General features: G+C 42.6%; 1 protein-coding gene across 7 annotated transcripts in view; it reads left to right on the forward strand.

Annotated features, from left to right (window-relative positions):
• Positions 1 to 18,984, forward strand: part of sulf1 (sulfatase 1) — an 86,617-nt gene that overhangs the window by 37,842 nt on the left and 29,791 nt on the right. For 3 of the 7 annotated variants that reach the window (XM_005471812.4, XM_005471815.4, XM_005471816.4), the window contains exons 2-5: positions 2,542 to 2,697; positions 4,872 to 5,087; positions 17,943 to 18,237; positions 18,631 to 18,870. In XM_005471812.4, the coding sequence (XP_005471869.1) occupies positions 18,063 to 18,237; positions 18,631 to 18,870 (415 nt within the window). In that variant the 5' untranslated portion in view covers positions 2,542 to 2,697; positions 4,872 to 5,087; positions 17,943 to 18,062. Of the gene's footprint in view, positions 1 to 2,541; positions 2,698 to 4,694; positions 4,799 to 4,871; positions 5,088 to 17,409; positions 17,520 to 17,942; positions 18,238 to 18,630; positions 18,871 to 18,984 lie in introns of those variants that run through there. The other 4 variants (XM_019363166.2, XM_005471813.4, XM_025910256.1 and 1 more) reach the window with 4 other exon arrangements.

Raw genomic sequence — 18,984 nt, forward strand, 5'->3', positions numbered from 1 at the left:
TAGAAGAATAAGAAGATGATTTAGGGATTAATTGAGGGTAGCTTGTAGAGCCAAGTCATTTCCCTTATTACAAAGATATACTTTGGGAGGTGTTAATTCAGAACTCGTATGCAGTAGTTAGTAGGTATTTTTACATTTTTATTAGTGCCAATACTAAGAAAATGGATGGAAGTTCATATGGAAATCTAATTGATCATTGTCTGACCTCACAGTATAAGAAGAATGATAAGAACAGTTTGAGTTGTTTTTGGAAACGACTTGTCTCAATGAATGAAAATGAATGAGCTACTCAGAACTGATCTGTCACGTTCTAACTTGAAGATTAGATTATCCAAACATAATAGTGTGTTTGATTGTGACCTATTACATGTTATGTCATGTAAACATCTGCCAGAGAGGAGATGGCATATGTGGCATTTGATTGAAACCTGTTAATGGATGCTATTATGAAAAGACCTCTTAATCCCATCACCATCACACTCAGTCGGGTTGCTGTAAATGAGTTCATTATGCGTCAGTGTGTGTATTCTTGTTGTCTGCAGCGCTGCTTGTTAGCTTAATTTACAATGAAGAATAGGTGTCACCTTTGATGTTTACAGGAACAGCCTTTTTTGATGTATTACATGCAGTGAAACAGAACAACGTTTGCATCCAGATGAATTTCACTATACTGTATGACTGAGTTTTCACAAAGTACAACCAAGCGTTGTTTTCATTAAAAATACTTTACATCTATGTGGCATGCTAAAAATTGACTTGTGCTAACCTCCATGGCTTTATAGCCAACAACAATAATCAGAGCCTTTGTAGAATTTTTATTACATGTGTCGCAAGTCTTTTTTATGAGAAATTGTTAGGAAGCTGTAGAAAATCTAAATAAAAATAGTATTTTATTGATTTTAAACTTTATGCATTGAGTAAGAAGATCTCAGATGCTCTTTTTCAATCACTTTCTTTATTTGAGCAGAAGGAAAATAAGACAAATCATTTTAGTTTTGAACAGGAAGTGTTGTCTTATTCTTGCAGTGTGTTGGAATTGTGCTGCTTAAAAAATCACAGCATTTATTTGACTCATAATGAAACAGAAAATACTGCAAATGTTGTTGTTGGAGTGCAGCCACGTCAATTTAGCTTAATACCTAGCCATGCTGTTTTATTTACATGATTAATATAGTTTGGTATTTTCTTGCTAAAATAAGCAAGTCCTTGTCTTTTTTCATTTTACACAGCATCCCAACTCCCAACGAGATTGCACAGATGAACACTGGAGTACTGGATGTTACTGAGTTTATCTGCTGCTCTGACCAATTCAGTAGCAACAAATACTTTTAAATGCAAGCCTTGCCGCTCAGTAGCCTTCTTAATAAACACCGCTGGCCACTTACCCCTGGTATAGAATTCCCCGGGGAGTTTTGTAGAGACTAATGTAAGGGGCCGATGTCATTGCTTACATTTGTGCTTGTATGTGTTTACATGTTAAATACTGTGTGGCCTTGTCCCGATGTTTCATAAGTGGGGACTTTTTTGCCTCCTGGGTCCTGGCTCTTTTTTGTGGTCAGTTTTTTCCTTTCCAGAGGCAAACACATTTGTCCCTCAGGTTTTTTTTACTTATTCGTACATTCCCTCACAACCATTTTGGTAGCTTCAGCAATCACCCTCCAGGAATTTGCTGACATTTGTGAGTCCTTATATTTACACTATTATTATTCATCTTTATACTGAGACAGTAATTGTTATTCTCTAAGTGATAAATTCTAAACTGCAGAAGAAATAATATCACAATATTTGCGGGCTGTGTCGACATGTAGTTGCACTTTTCAGGAGGTGCACGTGACGCTACTGGAAGGTTACCGCTTAGGGTAAAACGGGTTTCCAGTTACCTCATAAGTTACTACGTCGGTTTACAGCAAAGGTCTAAATCAAGCGTTATGTGAGCAATCATGTTAAAGCATTATCTAAATTAACTTGAGTTTTAATGGCCTCTGGAATATAAAAACTGTGTGTGTAAGATTACCGGTCAAATCTGATAAAAAAACTGTTTAAAAGGTTTGTGCCAAACGATGTGTAAGAAGTTATTTCCCTTCTGACATCATCAGTTTTAGTTCAGATTGCTTTGCCATGTCTCTCTCATGTCTGGTACCGGTTCTTGACCTTTTCCATGGCACTGCTAGTGTGGATATCAGGTGAGATTCTTCCATATGTGTGGGGTATGTATCTAACATTCACTGCACAATGACTTTACCTTTCTATTTTCTCCCTTAGACCTTCTTGCCTTTTGTCTATCATGTATTTATATCCCCTCTGCCCTCCCCTCTCTTTAATTCTTCTGCACTTTATTGACCAGCTGTGCATGTCATTTTGCATGACACTACTGTAGTACAGTTGGAGGTTAGAATGGTTTGAAAATACTTTATAGAACAAGAAAAAATTACCTCATGTCTGCCCAATCCCCCCACCTCTCAGCTTGAGCTGTAGCAGTTTATACTGGCACAGAGGCAGAATCACAGCTATGACACCCCTATGTATCTCATTCAACCATAGAAAATGGAGCTAGTGAACCGAGGAGCCCCCCCAACACTGGGCCCTGCCTGCACCTGCAGACCCAACTGATGGCTGGAAAGCTCTGAGGAAAAGGGGGGAAGTGAGCCTGAGCTCAGAAGAGGCTTGGATTCAGTTTAAGAGCAAAGCTTGCACAAGGTACCTAATAAGATGTGTATAAAATAAGAGAAAACAACTCATGTTAAAGGTAATTTATGTGCCTGATGTCCCTGCTGATGTGCTTGGTGAATTATTTGTGCAGTCAGGATAGGGAGAAGGAGAGTGAATAGGGGTTACCAGAGGACCATGTTGCCCCCCTGCAGGCCATTCAGTCATTCATAAGATGAGGCCGTTTTATAGACCTCCCCCTGCCCTCGCTTTTGTTGCCCTTGTGTCCATCAGCGGAAGTGAAAATGGAAAATGGAGATTAATGGCGGTCATGCAAATTGGATGGCTTGTTTGCATAAAGGAGATGACCATTTTCTACCTTTTTGAAAGTTTGAATAGCCGTGGATAAGACTCTGGATGTTTTCTTCACAGAAACACACCTTTTCTGTCAGCATGGGTTTAAGATGTTTACAGATGTGCTCAGCTTGTATAAAAACAGCCCCTCTCCCCTAGTGGGGCAGCCATCTTTAATCCAGTAAAGAGCACAGGGATTTGGTCGCCCCTGTCCTGCCTGAAGGCCCTTTTGAAACCTCTCGGCCGTGAGAATGGGGGCTTGGGGTTGTAGGTGTGGGTTGGGATGTGTGTAACCGTGCAGCAGGGGCTGGGGACAGTCTTTGTAAATTTAGTTAATCTAATTTGAGCTCGTTCCCCCCTCAGGCTCTTGCTCTGTCTCACCACTGCCCGTGTTTCAAACATCAGTCGGTGCTGGAAAGAGCATTACATGTCTAGGGCTTGTTTAGCTTAATGCAAACCTGCAGGGGAGATAACTAGTAGCATCCACTGAAAAAAAGTGACTCTGTGTGGGTTTGTGCAGTAAAATTAAATTAAAATATAAAGCTGATACAGGTTTGGGACCTGAGGACTGTTATGCAATAAGGTGAAACTTTCTTTTCTGAATTAACCCCCCCCCCCCCCCCCCACACACACACACACACCCTCCTCCACCAAATGACTCATTATCAAGGGAAGTTGGAAAGTGGCACTCAAACTTTTGATTAATACCTGTCTGACAACTTCAAACAGAGGTCATTGTGTGTATGCTGCTCGTGCTTATGTAATGTAAATGAATCACTCACAAGCCTTTCTTTGGCGTTTCCCCACTCTGATTAACACACGGTGATGCTGTTGCATATCAAATGGGCATCACCTCATTAGTGCTTGCCTTTGAATTCACCCCTGAATATCATTAGGATCTCATAATCCCTTTTTAATGGATCAGTGAGTAGGACAGTAGTTCAACCAACTGATGAACGTGACAGCCTTTCTCACCTAAGGCTCCTCGTGTTTTGCGTGAACTGAAAATTGGATTGATTTGTTTAGGAAGCTGAGTAGTAATTGTGTTGCCATCGAAAGACTGATCGTCAAAGGTAGCTAGCCATCATCTAGTCAAAATATCTAGACGTCGCTTATCTCTTTTCTCCTTATCTTACTCTTTTCCTTAGCTTTGTCATTTTAGTGTATTCCCCTTTGCCCTCTTTTCTAACTTAAGGCAATAGGTGGTGAAGGGTTGGAATGCGGCCGGGGGACGTAAGGAGTTAACACACTAAGGTGTGAGGGCTGCTGCCTGCGCTTCTACGCCTGCAGATGTAACAGTTTAGTGCCAACAGCATTCCCACCTCGGAGCCAATATAGAATTTTATTGCATTTTTTGAAAAGTATTATTTCTTTAGACCACATGCGCTATAGATACAGGAAGAGGAATTGGGCGGGGGGATTGTTATTTCAGTGATATTGCCAGCAACATAATATGAAAGATACAAATTGTATCTCTCTATCTTCCCTACTTTAGCTCTTAAGCATGTGCCCCTCTCTCTCACCCTCTCTCCCCTCCCTTGCTCTCTCTCTTGCTTGCTCCCCTCCCCTTCCTCCTCCTCCACTCACTCTCCCCGTCCTACTCTGCCTCTCAGGTTACGATGACTGGGGGGTTTTCTTGCTCTCATCTCGTAGAGTGTCTGTGTGAGTGTGGGGTGGAGGCGGTGGTGTGACCGACTGTGTGTGTGTGTGTGTGTGTGTGTGTGTGTGTGTGTCTCCCTCTGCGCTGTGCTGTGTCCTTGTCCCTGCCTCCTGGCAGCGAGGAGCCACCCAGCAGCCGGTCTGTGATTGGGCAGGGGAGTGGGGTTCTTGACACAGCGTGGTGCTGACTGCTTTGGGACGTGTTTCAACAGATGGTCGAGGTTAGAGAGTGTCATCACATTGGGGAGAGGATTAGAGGAGAGAGGTTGTCTTCCAGGAGCTGTGTGGTCCCCCCTACTCTTGAAACCAAGTCCCAGCACGAAGATACAAACCCCTCTATGAGTGAAGGCAGATCTGGTCAAGAAGCGTGGGGAGGAATCGTATCCTTGCCTCTCAGTCAGCCAGCACTTTTCTCTCCTGCCTTCCAGGTAGTGTACAACTTTTTTACTCTTTTCACTTCTTTTTTTTGTCAGGTTTCTGGTTCTTTTGCAGAGCATGCATGTAAGACTGTTCATTTAGCAATAAATTTCTGATTCACTTTACAGTCCAGGAGTCAGGTATAACTCAGTAAGTTTGGACTTGTGTTAGATGTGAGCTGTGCTGTTCCTGCAGCCTGTCTGTGCTGCCCGTACAGCAGCTCAGTGTGTGCAGGATCTCATAGCTTTCCCTGTGAATGACAGGAATTCCCTCGGTCGCAAATTCCTCTGTCTCAAGGGATTAGAAGGCAGCACATTCCATTAATGTCATTTTTTTCCCCAAAACATGAGCATTCATCAGTTCATTTTTCATTTTCCGAATGCCCATTATAGGAGCGTGAAAGGTAGCTCCATTACATTTTAAACTGTTCTCTCATTTAAAAGTATGTAACTGTCAGTATGGTGCAATCTATAGAAGATTACAGGTTGTATTTTATCATGTTCTTATTTTAATGGTGTCACTTTTTTTAATCATACAGAAATCCAGTACTGAGTTTAAATTGTTTTCCTTTTCTGTAATAGCAAATTAAGACACATTTTTTTTCGACATTCCCATAAATCAGTGTGGCATTTAATGTTCCTTCACTTCAGGCCAGATAGGTTTTTTTCATAAATCTCATTCAGGGTGCACCTCTGGCAGATCGTGTCAGTATGCGCTAAATGGATGAGCTGCTGAAGAGTTCTTTCCGGACAAACTGTCAAAGCTCAGCAGAGAGGGAGAGACGCTGGGAATGTGCACCTCGCTTTAGTTATTTAGCTTAAGTCAAGTGAGAAGCGAAACTTGCCAGTAAAGTGGGAATATGATGTATAGTATTTATGCCTTGCTCCAGGCACTATGTGTGTGTATGAGGCATTTGCAAATGGAGACTGTGCAGCTGTGAAAAGTTGTGTGAACAGCAGCTGGGCTGAGAGGAGAGAAGGTTGTATAGGTGAAAGCTGCTGCTGTGTGAATTTGTGTTTACCTTTGTAAACCAGCCGTAGCTACACTTCTTGCTTGTTATTCGAAGTATTTAACACAACCACCAACAGGTAGTGATTAGTACTGCTTTAAGACCTCTAGAGTTGTTTGTATGAGTTGATTGTTAGAATCAATCAGCTGGAGAGATGACCGACTGTCGTTGAGATGCTTTTGCAGTCTTAAATTTTATAAGGGACACCGAGTGAAACTGAGTATTAGTCAGCTTCTTAATAAAAAAATGAAAATGTGGAGTACATTTTGCCCCTGTCTGCTGTGTGTGTGGTACATTGTTGAAGTCCATCCAAGTGAATGGTTTGACTTTAATGTGTACTGGATCACTGTGCTCACCTACAAGTCCGCAAAAACCAGGGAATTTATCCTTCTGACCTAGATGGCAAAATTTTACTGTGGTCCCATTCAAATCCAGTTCTTTGAGTAGACTGGCTGACTTACATTTCAACACTTGGGCAGTGTCCATGTGTATTACTGAATGCGAGGCTGGAGAATGATGGGGAACTTTAACTTGAAACTTTCGCTACTGACAAGACTGATCCACAACCAACGCTTAGACTCAATATTCTGATTAACTTACTCGGCGCACAGCAGAGCAGCTTTGGACTGCTTTAAAACGCCGCGCCTTATTGCCAGCGCAGAAAAGAAGATAGATCCTTTAAACAGTTTCTAGCTTAACAAACAAGCGCATGGGCAGCTGCTGCAAATAATTACATTCTGGGGGGTAGGCGCTTGCCAAGACAAACGTTGTTCCAGTAGTCGCTTTGCCATCATTCGGATCTGCTTGCGGATGTATGTGCGTGTGTCTCTCTATGGGTGTGAAAGTATTCAGTGAGGTAATTTGTTCTTCGGATAAGCATGCCGAGAGAATGAGTGTAAGCGAATGCTACCAAAAGCGCGTGCGTCTGTTTAAATACCAGCAGTGGATCAGAGATTTCCCAGACACGCATGCCATCTCATCATGAACAGGGCCAAACACATTCATGGAAGAATGATTACTGCAGGAAGTGGAAATGGCTCAAATATGCATATATGTGTTAGTCTAATAGACTGAAAAAGATTCTGTTAAAAAGGGATACAAACACAGTTTTAAATTTTTAGGTAACGCTCCTGTGGGAAGTCACTTTGGAGAAAAGAGGCACATGTAATGTAATACTGATCCAAGTTTCTGCATTTGTGTGCGTGCGCGTGTACGTGCGTGTGGTGAGATGCTTTCAGGTGAGTGCTCAGTATTTTTAGCTTTTCTATCCTTACTTGTTCCTCAACTCCAAATCAGAACCATGTTAGATGAGCTTTGACATGACTCTGCTTTTTGTTGTTGTCTCCAACTCATTCATCATGCTGCATTGCTTTGTGAACTTGATCCCATGTGACAGGAGTCAGATTTCTGAATTCTGTCATTTATTAAAAAGAAAGAGTTTAGTTGGGATTGTGGTGACACAGGTTCTAGAATTGGATCATTATTTTAAATCAAGTAGCACTTAATCAGTTTAATTGGCTTGAGACATCTTTGCTTTGAAGTCCAGTGGAATGACACTAGTTTAGTTTTCCCCTTTTTCCCTCTCTGGAAAGTACAGAGAGCAGTGCTGTATAACTGTAGTTTGTGTGTGTTCTCTTGTGTGTGTGAGCATGTTAAGAAAAGATTTCCTAAACCACCCTCTCTCCTCCAGAACTTGTTTATCTCTTCAACTTAATGATAGTGTTCCTCATACTAGCCTGATTGCATAGTAGCGCTTGTGTAGATTGCACAGTCCTATCACTGCAAATGACCAGCATTTGAACGGTGAGCATTTGGCATGCTTTTATTTATGTGGGATCAAGAAAGGCTATCTTTAGATGAGTCAGCCACTTTCCCAGTTCCTTTGTTGACCTTACTGATCAAACATTGTTATGGAGTTTTGATCCATTTGCAAAGTGCACGTTAAATGCAGTCTTTTTTCTTTTTTTTAATTTTAGGCACATATCTCAAAAGAAATCTTTTAGGGGGTATTTGGGAGCTCATGATAGCACCCCATATGTTTGTTCAGCTTGCTATTCGAATGAGAGAGGTCAGGGCATGCAAACATTACATCCATCTCATTATTGGAGGGAATTCCTTATCCCTCCAACCTTTGATGTGGTATTTAGGACACCGTAAAAGGAGCAGCAGTCCAGACACACATTCAGTACTTTACTGTTTTGTATGGCGCTCTTTCCCTTTGTCTCGAGGATCTGCCTTGATGACTAGTCAAAAAGGAAAGATGTGTTTTATGAAGAAAATGTTCAGGAGGTGGTTCAGCGACACGAAAGCCAGGAATGACCCCAGACTCAGCCCATGCAATTGTGGGCTGAGAATTTACACAACAGGGGTAAATGCGGTTCGCTAATCGTGGCTGAAAGTGCACTTTAATGGGTAAATCCTTGGTGAGAGAGGGAGACTGAGAGAGAGAGAGGATTTTAATGCTTTTTCTGTAATGTTCAGAGCGTTTGTTCAGAGCGTCACTGCACGTAGATGCAGCATGGACTTTGGAGAGTGAAAGAGAAAGCCAGGTCAAGAGAGCCACAGAGGGGGAAGTGGAAGCAGGATAAGATAAAGGAGAGGCCAAGATCAGAGAAAGGGAGGTGTGAATGTGTGATAAAGAGGAGACTAAAGAGAGAGTTTTAAAGTGGAAAAAGATGCAGGGAGGCTGGATAATGTGCGCACTTTTGAAACACGTGGGTACAAACATAATCTTCTTGCGGGACAGGGATGTACAAAAGACAAACATAGAAAAGCTATTTACACACATAGGCACACTATGCACGAGCTCACCCCCTCTGTCCTCCACCTCCCAGAGGGCTGGACAGTCCCTGCTTTGTCATTTCTCTTGTCCAATAATCCTCCTCCCCAGGGAGAAGCAATCTGTTTTAGATTTGAAAGAGAAAGGATCCTGCCTGTATCACGTACAATTAAGCAGCCGTCAGAATGCGTCGGCGAAAGTTTGGAGGGAGAAGTGCTGCCACTGGGGGGTTGCCCCTTTCATCCGCCGCCTTTCCAGAATGGATATAATGGGGTGGGAGGGTTGGGGGGATGTTGTTGGGTGGGGGGGAGGCAGAGGGAATGAATATGTTTCCTCACCCCTTCATTGGGCTCTACAGCTCGACTAATAGAAGCCAGCATGCGTTTGTTTCAGCTCTTCTGCTCCCTTTCTTTCCTTCTCCCCTGGAGCGAGCAAACACATTCAGCTTCTGCCAGCGCTCTCCCCTCCTCTGCCTCTGTGTACGTACATGCACAAGCGCTTATATGCGAGGACTTGGCCGTGTTCTGCTAGTCGCCTCCAGCCCTGTTTGACCTTATTTGATCAACACAACTCGGCCGTGTGGATGCAGAATGGCTGCATCTTTAAAGGGTTTGAACAGCAACTTGCTTTATAATGAAAAGCTCTATGATGGCATGACTCACATTATCTTCGTCTTGGTTTTCTCGAGTTGCCCGTGGCAACTTCAGCTGATTCTGCCTGCTGTCTCTTGAACATGTTTGGATGATGTAGTGGCTGCATTCTTGTAGGTTTGGCTCAAAAGTAAAAGGCCTGGAAGGATTCGGATGGGTAAGCTTCCTGTTCAACGCTGAGCTAATTTATCTTTTTATCGAAAATGGGTGTTTTATTATTTCTTTATTTACAGTGGAATTAAATATGGAAATTTTGCCAGGGAGGATAAAGTTAATTCAATTACAAATGACGTGCTGCGTGCTTTGGAAAGCCACACACTAAGCCAGAGGCAATGGAAAGGAGATCTCCCCTGTGTACAAATTACAGGTTACGTGTCTGTCTGCGTTCAAGTCTGAGTGATTCATTCTCTGTTTGAGTGAATGACACGCACTCACACAGTACACGATATCCAAATACCCGGCGTTCACACACACATATCCAAAGGCATGATTGGGTGAGAGGGGGGGAGTGCTGAACTGGCACAGGTGCAATGAGTCCAATACATTTTTATGAGTGGTATCATGTTGGTGTGTCTGAGTCATCGAGAAGTCTGTTTATGACATTCACGGTCACACAGGCTGGTTCCCATGATCTATGTTTGTCTATGATTCCCAAAAAATATGCCTCCACATGCTTCACATTTTGGGGGTGTTTAGTTTCATGTGCCAGGAGCCGCACTACATTTAATAGAAGTTTCCTTTCTCAACTGTTACCACCTTTTTCACTCTTTCACAGAAGTAGGGGGATTTATAATACAGCAGTTTTTCTAAGCTTAAACTCATTTATGGTCACCTGTCTAGAAGCTAGATGTAATACACTCTGATGAATTAGCATATTCTAAACAAGGATTTCATTAAATTGTTTTTATTGTCAATTAGTAACTAGTGGACATTGACAGAGAAGCTCATTTGTTCCTATTAAATAATTCCAATTGTGCTCAAATTCCCCACCTTAGAAATCCTTTGCTTTTTCAGTATTCACAGAGTGCAAGAGAAAAAAAATAAAGTCACACTTTTCACATGAGGGAACAAAAATCATCCATCAGGCTTGGTGCATTGGCTCTCTCTGTGTTTCTCTCTCTCTGCCACCATGTTGCTGATTTCATGGAAAAGAAGTCAGTCTCTTTATTCTTGACAATTACCTCAGTGGAAACCCATTGAAGCAATTTGCCGTAGCTCTCTTTTGTGGCAAAAGAAATAATTTATCTGGGGTATATTTGACACGTCAAAGAGACAAGAAAGCCACCCGTGAGTGAGCAATTCATTCTGCTCCCTCTCACTCTCTGGAGCTCTTGTACTCTGATAGAGTGTTTCTGATGGGAGTGTGGATTTTGACAAGAACGTGGCTGGAGGAATAAAAAATGCGTTTTTATTTCATTCAGCTGAGGTCGTCTGTTGCTAATGGTTTCCATTCATGGCTTAGAATAGTTTAAAAAAGAAAACGCTTGCTTTAGGCTCATATAACTGTGGTTGCTGATCCTCTGATTGTGATTCCATGTTTTCATATCACACTATAAATCAGTGGAGTGGTTTCCCTTCTGTTCACTTTCTTCTCTGCTTTCTACCCCCCCAACCCCCTTTACCTTTTCCCCTCACCCACGTGAACAGTAAATGAGCTTTTCCATTTGTATACTTGAACCTCGTATACAAAGCCAAGCTTCTGGATCTCTGTATATTCTATCTTTTCATTTAATCACAAACTGACTCAGTCATGCTGAGATTGGGGTTGTGTAAGGGCCAGACCATCTGTGGCAGGACTACTTGTTGCTCTTGTCGCTGAAGATGCGTCTGAGTAGTATGCAATTTCAGTTTAGGTCAATTTTATTTATATAGCACCAAATCACAACAACAGTCTCCTCAAGACTCTATTGTAAGGTAAAGCCCAAGCAACAATACAGAGAAACCCTGCTGGAAGTCTCTTCCTGTTGAAAGGGAGTTTTTCCTTTCCACTGTCGCCAAGTGCTCGCTCATAGGGTGTCGTCTGAATGTTGGGATTTTCTCTCTGTTATTTCAGAGGCTATAATAAAAAGCTCCTTGAGGTCACTATCAGTGTGATTATAAATATATAAATAAAATTGAACTGAATTGTTTTAAACCAGACAAAAACCAGTGAGACAAACAAACTAAAATAAGGACGTGATGAAGGACGCCCTTTAGGACCTCGGGGAAGAAAACTGAAGGCAATAACATGCTATTATATAACACGTGGCTAGCTTACTTGGTGTGGTCTCTGGTTTAACTTGCTAACCTAAATTTGTCAGATACAATAATAGGACTTTCCACACGAACATTAACAAAAAAAAGTCTTAATGAGACTCTTCCGTCAGAGCAACATGCCTTGTGTGGAACTCTTTAAGCTTAGCTCAATACAGTAGAAAAAGGAGGCGCTAACTTGTGGCACTACTTTGTTTTAATTACTGTGTTAAACTGACATGGAGGAAAACACCGGATTAGAAAGAAAAAACTGCCCAGCCCTCCTCCACCTACAGTTGTTTTATATACTTTGACAATGGTACAGCAGAGGGTACCAATAGGTAAACGTGTAGCACCAGCACATCATAACATTATTTATAAAATATATTGATTTTAAGTATTACCACAAATTTTTCTTGAACTTTCTAAATGCCATTCGGGTTACTGAAAGCTGTGTGTGAGTGATTGCCATGGATGCCTACGTAAAGTTCTTGGTTTAGACTCAAAGAACTAAATAGCTGAGGATATGAATGTTTAAATACAGACCACCGTCAGACTGGGAACACACCCATACATAAATAAAATGTGACCTTTTGTGTTTTTTAATCATTTACCTCCTAATGTACTCAAAACCCACTCATGTTTCCAATAGGCTGCTTGTGGGCCCACAAGTCATTCCCACTTTGAAGTATTTTGGACCCGGATTCATTTAATTATACATTAAGATGCATCCATAATATTGATGGGGTGGAATGACAGCCATGGCACTACAAAGGGTCTCTCCCCAGGTCCGAGAGAAACATGTGGGGTTTAACTAATAGCTGTGAATGCACTAACTCCAGGTTCATGTTTCACTGAATTGAGGCCATTCTTCTTCATTAAAGTGGCCTGCATTGTACCCCAAACACACCACATTCCAGTGAACGGGAAGCTTAAACATCTGAAGTTTTATCGTTTTTAATATTGAACAAAACAAAGATTCTGATTGTGCCTGTCACAGTAAAAGGTTTTGGAGCCATAAACGTGCTGGAACAGTGATCTCTCTTCACTACTTTGCACTTGGGTTTTCTCATTGGAATTTTTGCATAAATCTTACACCAACTTGGGCATTTTGGTCAAACAAATCAATGGAGTTAAGAGTCTGAAAACACCAAGGTTTGAGTCTTTTCCCAGTGCCTACCCACAGCCAAGTAAATGTACTGGGACAGAACTCCCCTTCAGTCGGCTCAGTGTGGCTGACGGGTGGGCCTTGATGGGTACAAGCGCTGCCCTTGGCCTGCCGGGCACAGCAGGCCCTGACACAGGCTCTCCTCAGTATAAAAGTCCCTCGTCAGCCCTCATGGCAGCAGACCAGCTGAATTCCCTCAGATTACAGAAATATTTGGACAAACCTCCATATTAATCTAAGTCCTCGTCTTATTCATTTTTTCCTCTCTGAAAGAAGGAGTGCAAAACATTGTGTCTTTATCTGTTAATCAGACCAGCCTGTAGTTTAGCATGTTTTATATCCCAACTCTGCGATGTTTATTTCTTTCTTTCAACAGTTCGCCTATGGTAGAGTAATGACTATGTACTAAACGATTTTTACTGTTATTGTAAGTCATGCAGCCTACAGTCGCAGAGCAGCCTACAGAATTCAAACTATGCTGTTGGACTATAATTCCCCTCTTTTTGCCATTGTTCCTCTGTGACTTGGCTGCCATAGAGATGGACTAGGCAAATAGCGAGGGAGCAAGAGAGAGAATGAACAGGAATAAGGGGGGATTTGAGGTGCTTTGAAATGGCCATTGTCCTTAATAGCAAGGCCTTTTTATGAATGACTGATTTACTTTAGAGGAGCATGGCATCTGGTTTGTGTTTGACTTGCATCTTGTTTTGGGAATGTGAACCCCCTCACCTCCAAACTCTCTGTGTTAACTTGGGCAAGATCCTCCTCTGTGGGCATGCATGCGCTGGTGGACAAACATGTGGCTGTTAGAGATACGCGAACTCTCGGCTGTCATCCTGCCTTTTTACATAAGAAGTCTTTCATGTGCGCTCTTGAGTAATCTGCTACTTTTCAGTCACAGCTGATAAATGTATAGACTGCCGCTCCTGAATGAACACGACTTAAGCCAGATGCAGACTGTTCGCCATTGATGAAATGAAAATGTGGGCCAATCACAACCAGACAAGACTTTTGTTGCCTTCATGCCTCTGTTTTCTTTTTTTTCTCTCGCTCTCTCTTCAGACTTTCACCTCTTAACCCCTGTGTGTGGGTAGCCTCAGGTTGCTGAGGTTAGGTTAAACAAGCCACCATCAAAGCCATAACACCACTCAGGTCGGAGGAGGGTCAGGACGCAGCAGAGTGTGTGGTTTGAGGCCCTAACAAGAGGGCACAACTGCCAACCAGCCAAATACTGCTGCCCTGCATGGCTACACAAGCAGCAACTCTATTATGTTCAGCTTTACTCGGTGCACAAAGCACAGCTGTCTGTATAGCCATACCAAATTACTGAGCAATGCTGCATGTGCTGTAGGAAAGCAAGTAAAAGAGCTGTTTTTCTACAAGTAGGAGAAAAAAATACCCTCATGAAAGCACAGATTAGTACGGTGTTGAGGTGTGCTAAAAGTGTTGATTGCCATTAATCTGAAAATTGCACATCTTTTATGTATCTGGCAGCTGTGCATCTGAAAACTCCATAGTGGCCTTTTTGTTTCAGTCCTTTTGAACCCCTAGGCATGCTGCGTTCCTCCCATCCATGCCCAGTATTTCTCCCCCCAGCTTAACCATGATGAGTACAGTAAGGGCTCATTTAAAGGGTCATTAGAGCTAATCCTTCAAAACAATGAGGAAGGAGAAACAATGTGCTCCCTAGTCCTCTGACTCTGTCCAGTAATAAAGACCTCTTGTTCGCTCCACAGATGTATAGAAGTTGCCTGTTCTGCTGATATCACGCTACATGACATAAATAAATGAGTCATTCAAAATGAAAGGTTTGCGAAAAGGACATGAAAATGATCTGCGGGGGAATCATGAAATTGGAAACATGAATTTGAACTCTGGAGGCAAGAAAGAATCAGTGATAATAACAGAAGATGGATTTGGAAGCCTAATAATAACTTTCACATTTCAGAAGTCATTCATATTGTTTTGTGTATTTAAAGTGTATGAAGTGCCTAATTTATGCCGATCCCTGAATGTGCCTGAAGCCGTTAACTCTGTGTAACACTTTGTTAAGCTTTTGTACAAAACAAAATACACACACACGTGTGTTTGTACACACACAACTAATGGATTCATTCTGACATCTAGCAGTAATTAAATAGGTGTTTAAACTATCCTGTCTGTAAAGCTTAGACACACTTTCAAATCTGGAGCAGATGTTTTTATTATACATGTTAAATAGAGCATATTAAACTATAAAGCATACCGTACTGCTCTAGAGCACTCACAGGATGCATTCTATATTTAAAACAAGCCAAATTAAATCTTCATGTAGAGTGGACTTGTCTGAGGCAGAAATTGCTGCAGGGCTACGTTTTTTTTATTCTGATGAAAGCACCACGATGTAGAGTCTGCGTGGAAGGAATATCTCCTAAGCATCCTTAGGCAAATTGCATTTTTAATTCAAGTAAAATCACTTTTTTGCCTCTTTCTCGCTCTTGCTCAGTGAATTGAAAACTTTCTCCATGAACTAAAGGTCACAATATAGCCTGCCATCTTTGCTTTATAAACAGCAGTTGCTTATCTCGACACTCTGACATGTCCTGTCACTCAGCTGCTCATTTCCTCCAGAGGCTTTACGCTCCATATGTCACATTAACATGAGGAAGTCAGGGCACTGAGGATATGATGCCAGCATATACTTGGGTTTTCTTTGATGATGGGTCACTTTGAGAAGGATGATCGAATGATCCAAGACCTGCTAGAAGTCCTTTTGCTCCTAAGTGAACCTCAGATGGCCTAGTGAGCAAAGTGGATCAGGTTAAATGGACTTAGTACGAGCGGTAGTCCAGAAAAAAGGGGAGGGGGGCCTGCATAATAACAGCCCTCATTCTACTGGGGGGGGTTTTGTGTGGCAGTTTATTAGCCCTGCAGTTATTTCAAACAGTATAGCTATTGACTCCACTGTAGATCAGCACCACAAGGTTTGCATCAGACACCACAATGAACCTTCTTGTCTGTTTTGTCTAAGATGCAAGAAGAGGCCATTGCTTGGAATCGTTGGCATGTAAAATTGAATTTGCGCTGGGTGCTAACATTACACTCACCGGCCGACTGGCTTACAGCTGATGTCAGGTCTTCCGCAGCTCTGATAGAAACAGAGACTTGAGCTTTGTCTAGATATGGGTTATGTGTCTTGTACATGGGAAGCGTTCCCAATTTGTGTAGGAGGACTTGGACCCACACGGCAGGAGAGTGTGTTTTTGTGGGATAAAGGCTCGTCTATGAGTTTCTGCGTGTCACCATATGTTTGTAAAGTAGTTTGTGTTGTGTGTGTAGCTCACTGCAAGGTTCTGTGCACTCTGCCACCCCGCACCAGAGGGGTGTTTGTCCAAACGGCGCCAATGTTTGCACAGGGCTGTCACGATGACTGGGCTGACTGGCTAGTCCAGACACAGCTCGTCTGAAACGCAGTGCACCAAAGTACTCTTAAAGCTCTGTCTGAAGCTCCGCTTATCATATCTAACATCTAACTGGAGAAGCAGCTGAACTAAACAGCGTCGTAGAGCAGGGTCAACATTGGGAGGTGTTGGGTATTGCAGATGATTTGCATCTACCTGATACACGACTAGAGTTTTAATTTCCTGATGCAAATTACCAAACAGAATCTTTACCGTCCTTGACTACCATCCAAACAACGCAGGTTAGTTCATTCTGGGCTGTGCGACAGATCAAAACACTTAAAGATACAAATCATTTATTAGGGTTGTTACTCTCTGCTGATTTGGACAGGGCTTTTGTGGAAATGATGGTAAGGGCGGAGCCACCCAGTGGGGTTTGGCCGAGCTCAGGTGTCATAGACCTGCCGTTTGTTTTCAGGCCATTAACCCAGAATAGGGAGCAGTGTGGTGCCACTCAGTGGGAATGCTGTCCGCAAGGCACTTTTCACAGGTGGTGATGAGGTTCTCATTATTACAGTGTTACGGTTCATCTCACAGCCAGAAGTCATTCTTTCACATATATTTTATATATATTTGAAGGCATCTTTGAATTCTTATTACATTTTAACTTTATTTTGTAGCACAACACTACCGGTATAATGTTTTGAATTTCTTTAGACTGGCTTTTCATTGGTATGGGAATAAAATCTGAGCTCAGGTTTGTACTGGTATACATTTTACTTTACTGATCACTGGAATTTAGTCGGAGCATGCAGCTATGATGACTGTTATAGTGAGCAAGAGGCTGCCAAGTGATGACTCAGTGGTCATCTGTGATTCCCGACAGTGGCGTTGCGGTTAATGTAGTGGAACCCTCTCCCCCCCTCCAGTGCCTTTTTTCTCCCCCCACTGGCCCTGTGTCATGCTTGACTCACCAGGGGGGTGACTTTTGAGTGGCAGGTAAAAGGGGGGCCACGATTGGCTCATGCAGGCGAGTGTTTCTGGGTGTGCAGCCAATGGCCTAATCTCATCACAGTTAGCTAAACAGCAGCTGTCCAGTAGGGATGGAGACTTTCCGTGCACGAGTGTGTTCTCTGACACGGTAGAAGAGTGGAAAACCAGGAAACGATAGAGAGAGATATAAAGAGAAAACTCCAAAAATAGGGGACTCGCGGGATTCTCTGAGGTGAGATCTGTGTTTCTAGATCTTCATTTTATTTGTTTTTGTTTAACTTTGACATAGTTGAGTATTTTCTTTTCTTTCAGATCAGGGAGTTGAGGTTGAGGGATTTTGTGTTCAGTATTAATGGAGTTTCCATCTGCACACAGCATATATTTGAACTGCTGAATAAGTTTTCCTTGCTGGACCGTTAAGGGCTAAAGCCAATCTGTTTTGGCTTCCCTGTTTATGGATAAACTGTTCTGTTTGAGTGTGATTTGTGACCATCTGCACAGAAGTTACCTGAAGTAAATGTGCTTAAATGCTCCAACAGGGATTCTGGCTTTCTGCAGGTGCAATACAGCTTTCTCTTCCACTACTGTAAAACTGACCCTAAAGTTTCACCTCCCACCATGTCTCCATACATTTTCCCCTCTTGTCTCCCCACAGTCCACCACTGCTGCGAGAGCTGCACAAGTGTGAGTGAGTGGCCCGGCTGGTTCTCTCCCTCCCCTTCTCTCCATTAATCTCCTCCATCTACCCATCCGCTGGCCTGTTGTTTCAGTCGCCATGCTGATTCACTGGCTGTCCTGGTTGGCCCTCCTGTCGCTGGATTGGGCTCCAGGCAGCTGGGCCTTCACCACCACCAGGGCTCAGGGCCTCAGGGGTCGCGTCCAGAAAGACCGCAGAAACATCCGGCCCAACATCATCCTCATCATGACTGACGATCAGGATGTTGAGTTGGGTAAGGCTGCCTGGCAGAAACCCCTGGTCTTCCTGGAAATTTTCATTTTTTCTTCTATTTTTTTTCCCTATTTAAAAGAAAAAGTGCAGAGCTTATCTGAAATTCAGTGTTTTTCCCGGTCTTCAATCCTCTCTGTTCTAATGTGTTTCTTTGTCTTTGTGGTGATTTGCATCAGGACTTCTGTAGTCTTTCTTGGCACATTAAATATTAAGCAGAGGCCATAAGCCACACCAGAATGGCCATCTGGTATCTCGTGTGCTGAATTGTAATTATTTGCCTTTCAGAGGACTGAATTACAGATTAAGTAAATACGAGTGAAAAACAGTATTTGCGTGTGTTTAATAAGATTTCACTGTAACTGTACAGCACTGATCACGTTACCTTGCCCTCCAGGTTCTCTACAGGTAATGAATAAAACCCGCAAGATCATGGAGGATGGTGGCACTTCTTTCACCAATGCCTTTGTCACCACACCCATGTGCTGCCCGTCACGTTCTTCCATGCTGACGGGCAAGTATGTCCACAACCACAACACCTACACCAACAATGAGAACTGTTCCTCCCCTTCCTGGCAAGCTCAGCATGAGCCGCGCTCCTTTGCAGTCTACCTCAATGAAACTGGCTATAGAACAGGTTTGTGAATGCACACTCACACAAATATAATTGAGGCCTCTTTATTTCATGCCTGTGGTGTCTTCTTCTTATTTTTATGGAAAGTGGCAGTTTTGATAGTGACGATGGTTCACC

This window comes from Oreochromis niloticus, linkage group LG9 (genome assembly GCF_001858045.2).
Source record: "Oreochromis niloticus isolate F11D_XX linkage group LG9, O_niloticus_UMD_NMBU, whole genome shotgun sequence".
In the NCBI taxonomy this organism is placed as follows: domain Eukaryota; kingdom Metazoa; phylum Chordata; class Actinopteri; order Cichliformes; family Cichlidae; genus Oreochromis; species Oreochromis niloticus.